The sequence below is a fragment of the Salvelinus sp. IW2-2015 genome, unplaced genomic scaffold (genome assembly GCF_002910315.2).
Source record: "Salvelinus sp. IW2-2015 unplaced genomic scaffold, ASM291031v2 Un_scaffold1901, whole genome shotgun sequence".
Taxonomy (NCBI): Eukaryota; Metazoa; Chordata; class Actinopteri; order Salmoniformes; family Salmonidae; genus Salvelinus; species Salvelinus sp. IW2-2015.
The window spans coordinates 64,803-72,041 of NW_019943262.1; the positions used below are offsets into that span (position 1 = coordinate 64,803).

General features: G+C 55.1%; 1 protein-coding gene across 1 annotated transcript in view; it reads left to right on the forward strand.

The window, feature by feature from the left end:
* Nucleotides 1-7,239, forward strand: part of isy1 (ISY1 splicing factor homolog) — a 36,176-nt gene that overhangs the window by 16,057 nt on the left and 12,880 nt on the right. Inside the window, exons 6-7 of the mRNA XM_024139761.2 lie at nt 4,794-4,911; nt 5,006-5,128. Of these exons, the coding sequence (XP_023995529.1) occupies nt 4,794-4,911; nt 5,006-5,128 (241 nt within the window). The remainder of the gene's footprint in view (nt 1-4,793; nt 4,912-5,005; nt 5,129-7,239) is intronic.

Genomic DNA, 7,239 nt, shown 5'->3' on the forward strand with positions numbered 1-7,239 from the left:
GGTTACAACCTGGGACACCAGAGGAAAGCCTAACGTTACAAACCTGGGACAGCAGAGGAACCAGCCTTGATGTTACAACCTGGGACAGCAGAGGGACAGCCTAAGCTTACAACCTGGATAAGCAGAGGACACCTAACGTACACTGGATAGCAGAGGAACAGCCTAATGTTACCACACTGGGACAGCAGAGGGACAGCCTAACTTACAACCTGGGACAGCAGAAGGACAGAACCTAATGTTACAACCCTGAGACAGCAGAGGACGACAGCCCTAACGTCCTAACCCTGGAAGACAGTAGCAGAGGAAAACACGCCCCTAACGTTACAACCTGGGGACAGCAGAGGGACAGCCTACGTTTACAACCTGGGACAGCAGAGGGACAGCCCTAACGTTACAACCATGGGACAGCCCAACGTTACAACCGTGACAGCAAGGGACAGAGCCTAATGTTACAACCTGGGACAAGCCTAACGTTACACACCTGGACAGCAGAGGGACAGACTAACGTTACAACCTGGACAAGCAGAGGGACAGCCTAAGTTACAACCTGGGACAGCAGAGGGACAGCCTAATGTTACAAACCTGGGACAGCAGAGGGACAGCACGTTACAACCTGTGACAGCAGAGGACAGCCTAATGTTACAACCTGGGACAGCTAATGTCACAAACCTGAGACAGCCTAACTTACACCTGAGACAGCAGAGGGACAGACCTAGACGTTACAATCCTGGACAGCAGAGGGACAGCCTAACCGTTACAACCTGGGACAGCGCCTAAGTTACAACCTGGGACAGCAGAGGAACAGCCTAACGTTACAACCTGGGACCAGGCAGGGGAACAGCCTAACGTTACAGACCCTGGGACAGGCAGAAGGAACAGCCTAACGTTACAACCTGGGACAGCAGAGGAACAGCCTAACGTTTACAACCTGGGACAGCCTAACGTTACAACCTGGGAAGCAGAGGACAGCCTAAGTTACAACCTGGAACAGACTAACGTTACAACCTGGGACAGCAGAGGACAGCCTAATGGACAACCTGGACAGCAGAGGACAGACCTACGTACAACCTGGGACAGCAGAGGGACAGCCTAACGTTACAACCTGGACAGCAGAGGAACAGCCCTAACGTTACAACTTGGGGAGGATATTAGGGAGGATGAATGAATCTACTGCAGAGGTGGGTGTCACAGAGCAGGGAGGATATTAATCTACTGCAGAGGGGTGTCACAGAGCGGGGAGGATATTAATCTACTGCAGAGGGGTGTCACAGAGCAGGGAGGATATTAATCTACTGCAGAGGGGTGTTTCACACAGCAGGAAGAGATATTAATCTACTGCAGAGGGGTGTCACAGAGCAGGGAGGATATTATCTATGCAGAGGGGTGCACAGAGCAGCGAGATATTAATCTACTTGCAGAGGTGTCCAGAGCGGGGAGGTATTAATCTACTGCAGAGGGGTGTCACAGAGCGGGAGGATATTAATCTACTGCAGAGGGGTGTCACAGAGCAGGGAGGATATTAATCTACTGCAGAGGGGTGTCACAGAGCAGGGAGGATATTAATCTACTGCAGAGGGGTGTCACAGAGCGGGGAGGATATTAATCTACTGCAGAGGGGTGTCACAGAGCAGGGAGGATATTAATCTACTGCAGAGGGGTGTCACAGAGCAGGGAGGATATGAATCTTACACAGAGGGGTGTCACAGAGCAGGGAGGATATTAATCTACTGCAGAGGGGTGTCACAGAGCAGGGAGGATATGAATCTACTACAGAGGGGTGTCACAGAGCAGGAGGATATTAATCTACTGCAGAGGGGTGTCACAGAGCAGGGAGGATAGAATCTACTACAGAGGGGTGTCACAGAGCAGGGAGGATATTAATCTACTGCAGAGGGGTGTCACAGAGCAGGGAGGATATTAATCTACTGCAGAGGGGTGTCACAGAGCAGGGAGGATAGTAATCTACTGCAGAGGGGTGTCACAGAGCAGAGAGGATAGTAATCTACTGACAGAGGGTGTCACAAGAGCAGGGAGGGATATTAGTCTACTACAGAGGGGTGTCACAGAGCAGGGAGGATATTAATCTACTGCAGAGGGTGTGTCACAGAGCAGGGACTACCTTCTTTTTCGTACTCTTGCTCCAGGGGGACGAGCGCCCCATCACCCTCATCTCTGTATCCGTAGTACTCAGCGTCGATGTCCTTCATTAGCTCCGCTCTGCTCTTCCTGGGGGGAGGAATGGCTGGGGGGTGGGTGGGGGGGTTATCAGTACACATCCAATATTGGTATCAAACATGGTATTAACCTAAAGTATAAGTTGTCAGTAGACCACGTTCTTCTCAAACAGCTCTCTGACTCCAGGCAGGTCTTTGGCTGCTCCAAAGTATTTATATTCCTCTGTTTCCTGGGACTCCTTCCCTTCGTGGTCCAGCATCTTTGTCCCACTCTCTGGTAGAGACAACATTAATCACAACAAGACTAACACTGAGAGTCACTTCATATCTCATTACATCAGTGATCAGGTAATGACTTGACTCGCTGTTTGATTTGGCTTTTAGCCATTTTACCAGTGTCTTGGTTGTCTTCATGTGTTTCGTTCAGCTTTTCACTTTGAACTGACTGCTCCACCACCTGTTTGAACACCGACTTCTACTACTCAGCTTCACGACAAAAACTTCTCCCACTAGGGTGTGAAACCTCCCGTTTGCCTGCGCTTGGATTTACACCTGGCGATCTGTTCACCGTCTTCCCCTGGCTGGTACAGGTACCCCCGCGCCACACTCCCCCCTCTCCCCCTGTCTGGTACAGGTACCCCCGCGCCACACTTCCCCCTCTCCCCCTGTCTGGTACAGGTACCCCACGCCACACTCCCCCCTCTCCGGTCCAGGTACCCCCGCGCCACACTCCCCCTCTCCCCCTGTCTGGTACAGGTACCCCCGCGCCACACTCCCCCTCTCCCCCTGTCTGGTACAGGTACCCCCGCGCCACACTCCCCCCTCTCCCCTGTCTGGTACAGGTACCCCCGCGCCACACTCCCCCCTCTCCCCCTGTCTGGTACAGGTACCCCCGCGCACACTTCCCCTCTCCCCCTGTCTGGTACAGGTACCCCCACGCCACACTCCCCCTCTCCGGTACAGGTACCCCCGCGCCACACTCCCCCCTCCCCCTGTCTGGTACAGGTACCCCCGCGCCACACTCCCCCCTCTCCCCCTGTCTGGTACAGGTACCCCCGCGCCACACTCCCCCCTCTCTCCCGTCTGGTACAGGTACCCCCGCGCCACACTCCCCCCTCTCCCTCTGGCTGGTACAGGTACCCCCGCCACTCTCCCCCTCTGGTACAGTACCCCGCCACCACTCCCCCCTCTCCCCCTGTCTGGTACAGGTACCCCTGCCACACTCCCCCCTCTCTCCCTGGCTGGTACAGGTACCCCCGCGCCACACTCCTCCCCCCTCTTCCGTCTGGTACAGGTACCCCCGCGCCACACTCCCCCCTCTCCCTCTGGCTGGTACAGGTACCCCCGCCCACTCTCCCCCTCTGGTACAGGTACCCCGCCACACTCCCCCCTCTCTCCCTGGCTGGTACAGGTACCCCCGCCCACACTGCCCTCTCTCCCTGGCCTGTCTCCCCGTCTGGTACAGGTACCCCCGCGCCACACTTCCCCCTCTCCCCCTGTCTGGTACAGGTACCCCCGCGCCACACTCCCCCCTCTCCGGTACAGGTACCCCCGCGGCCACACTCCCCCCTCTCCCCCTGTCTGGTACAGGTACCCCGCGCCACACTCCACACTCCCCCCTCTCCCCCTGTCTGGTACAGGTACCCCCGCGCCACACTCCCCCCTCTCCCCGTCTGGTACAGGTACCCCCGCGCCACACTCCCCCTCTCCCTCTGGCTGGTACAGGTACCCCGCCACTCTCCCCCTCTGGTACAGGTACCCGCCACACTCCCCCCTCTCTCCCTGGCTGGTACAGGTACCCCCGCACACTGCCCTCTTTCCCTGGCCTGTCTCCCCGTCTGGTACAGGTACCCCCGCGCCACACTTCCCCCTCTCCCCCTGTCTGGTACAGGTACCCCCGCGCCACACTCCACACTCCCCCCTCTCCCCCTGTCTGGTACAGTACCCCCGCGCCACCACTCCCCCCTCTCCCCGTCTGGTACAGGTACCCCCGCGCCACACTCCCCCCTCTCCCTCTGGCTGGTACAGGTACCCCCGCCACTCTCCCCCCTTTGGTACAGGTACCCCGCCACACTCCCCCTCTCCCCCTCTCTGGTACAGGTACCCCTGCCACACTCCCCCCTCTCTCCCTGGCTGGTACAGGTCCCCCGCCGCCACACTCCCCCCTCTCTCCGTCTGGTACAAGTACCCCCGCCACTCTCCCCCTCTGGTACAGGTACCCCGCCACACTCCCCCCTCTCTCCCTGGGGGCGCGGGGGTACCTGTACCAGACAGGGGGAGAGGGGGGAGTGTGGCGCGGGGGTACCTGTACCAGCCAGGGGAGACGGTGAACAGATCGCCAGGTGTAATCCAAGCAGCAGGCAACGGGAGGTTTCACACCCTAGTGGGAGAAGTTTTTGTCGTGAAGCTGAGTAGTAGAAGTCGTGTTCAAACAGGTGGTGGAGCAGATCAGTTCAAAGTGAAAAGCTGAACGAAACACATGAAGACAACCAAGACACTGGTAAAATGGCTAAAAGCCAAATCAAACAGCGAGTCAAGTCATTACCTGATCACTGATGTAATGAGATATGAAGTGACTCTCAGTGTTAGTCTTGTTGTGATTAATGTTGTCTCTACCAGAGAGTGGGACCAAAGATGCTGGACCACGAAGGGAAGGAGGTCCCAGGAAACAGAGGATATAAATACTTTGGAGCAGCCAAAGACCTGCCTGGAGTCAGAGAGCTGTTTGAGAAAGAACGTAGGTCTACTGACAACTTATACTTTAGGTTAATACCATGTTTGATACCAATATTGGATGTGTACTGATAACCCCCCCCACCCCACCCCCCCAGCCATTCCTCCCCCCAGGAAGAGCAGAGCGGAGCTAATGAAGGACATCGACGCTGAGTACTACGGATACAGAGATGAGGATGATGGGGCGCTCGTCCCCCTGGAGCAAGAGTACGAAAAAGAAGGTAGTCCCCTGCTCTGTGACACCCCTCTGCAGTAGATTAATATCCTCCCTGCTCTGTGACACCCCTCTGTAGTAGACTAATATCCTCCCTGCTCTTGTGACACCCTCTGTTCAGTAGATTACTATCCTCTCTGGCTCTTGGTGACACCCCTCTGCAGTAGATTACTATCCTCCCTGCTCTGTGACACCCCTCTGCAGTAGATTAATATCCTCCCTGCTCTGTGACATCCCCTCTGCAGTAGATTAATATCCTCCCTGCTCTGTGACACCCCCTGTAGTAGATTCTATCCTCCTGCTCTGTGACACCCCTCTGCAGTAGATTAATATCCTCCCTGCTCTGTGAACACCCTCTGTAGTAGATTCATATCCTCCCTGCTCTGTGACACCCTCTGCAGTAGATTAATATCCTCCCTGCTCTGTGACACCCCTCTGTAGTAGATTCATATCCTCCCTGCTCTGTGACACCCCTCTGCAGTAGATTAAATCCTCCTGCTCTGTGACCCCCTCTGCAGTAGATTAATCCTCCCCGCTCTGTGAACCCCTCTGCAGTAGATTAATATCTCCCCCGCTCTGTGACACCCCTCTGCAGTAGATTAATATCCTCCCTGCTCTGTGACACCCCTCTGCAGTAGATTAATATCCTCCCGCTCTGTGACACCCCTCTGCAGTAGATTAATACCTCCCGCTCTGGACACCCTCGCAGTAGATTAATATCTCGCTGCTCTGTGCACCCCTCTGCAGTAGATAATATCTCCCTGCTCTGTGACACCCCTCTGCAGTAGATTAATATCTCTTCCTGCTTGTGAAACACCCCTCTGCAGTAGATTAATATCCTCCCTGCTCTGTGACACCCCTCTGCAGTAGGATTAATATCCTCCCGCTCTGTGACACCCCTCTGCAGTAGGATTAATATCCTCCCTGCTCTGTGACACCCACTCTGCCAGTAGATTGCATTCATCCTCCCTAATATCCTCCCAAGTTGTAACGTTAGGGCTGTTCCTCTGCTGTCCGCAGGTTGTAACGTTGGCTGTCCCTCTGCTGTCCCAGGTTGTAACGTTAGGCTGTCTCTGCTGTCCAGGTTGTAACTTAGGCCTGTCCTCTGCTGTCCCAGGTTGTTAACGTTAGTCTGTTCCAGGTTGTAACTTAGGCTGTCCCTCTGCTGTCCCAGGTTGTAAACGTTAGGCTGTCCCAGGTTGTAAACGTTAGGCTGTTCCTCTGCTGTCCCAGGTTGTAACGTTAGGCTGTTCCTTCTGCTGTCCCAGGTTGTAACGTTAGGCTGTTCCCGCTGCCTGGTCGCCAGGTTGTAACGTTAGGCTGTTCCTCTGCTGTCGCCAGGGTTGTAACTTAGGCGCTGTCCCAGGTTGTAACGTGTTAGGCTGTCCCTCTGCTGTCCAGGTTGTAACGTCTAGGCTGTCCCTCTGCTGTCTCAGGTTGTAACGTTAGGCTGTCTCAGGTTTGTGACATTAGCTGGTCCCAGGTTGTAACATTAGGCTGTCCCTCTGCTGTCACAGGTTGTAACGTGCTGTCCCTCTGCTGTCCCAGGTTTGTAACATTAGGCTGTCCCTCTGCTGTCCCAGGTTGTAACTTAGGCTGTCCCTCTGCTTGTCCAGGTTGTAACGTTAGTCTGTCCCTCTGCTGTCCAGGTTGTAACGTTAGGCTTGCCCGGTTGTAACATTAGGCTCTGTCCCTTGCTGTCAGGTTGTAACGTTAGGCTGTCCCAGGTTGTAACGTTAGGGCTGTCCCTCTGCTGTCCCAGGTTGTAAACGTTAGGCTGTCCCTCTGCTGTCCCAGGTTGTAACGTTAGGGGGCGGTGTTCCTCTGCTGTCTTCCAGGTTGGACGTTAGGGCTGATCGTCCTCTGCTGTCTCAGGTTGTAACATTAGGTCTGTCCTCTGCTGTCCCAGGTTGTAAGTTAGGCTGTCCCTCTGCTGTCCCAGTGTGGTAACATTAGGCTGTTTCCTGCGTGCTATCCAGTGTACGTTAGGTGTCCTCTGCTTATCCCAGGTTGTAAGTTAGGCTGTCCCTCTGCTGTCCCAGGTTGTAACATAGGCTGTTCCTCTGCTGTCCCAGGTTTGTAACGTTAGGCTTTCCTCTGGTGTCCCAGGTTGTAACC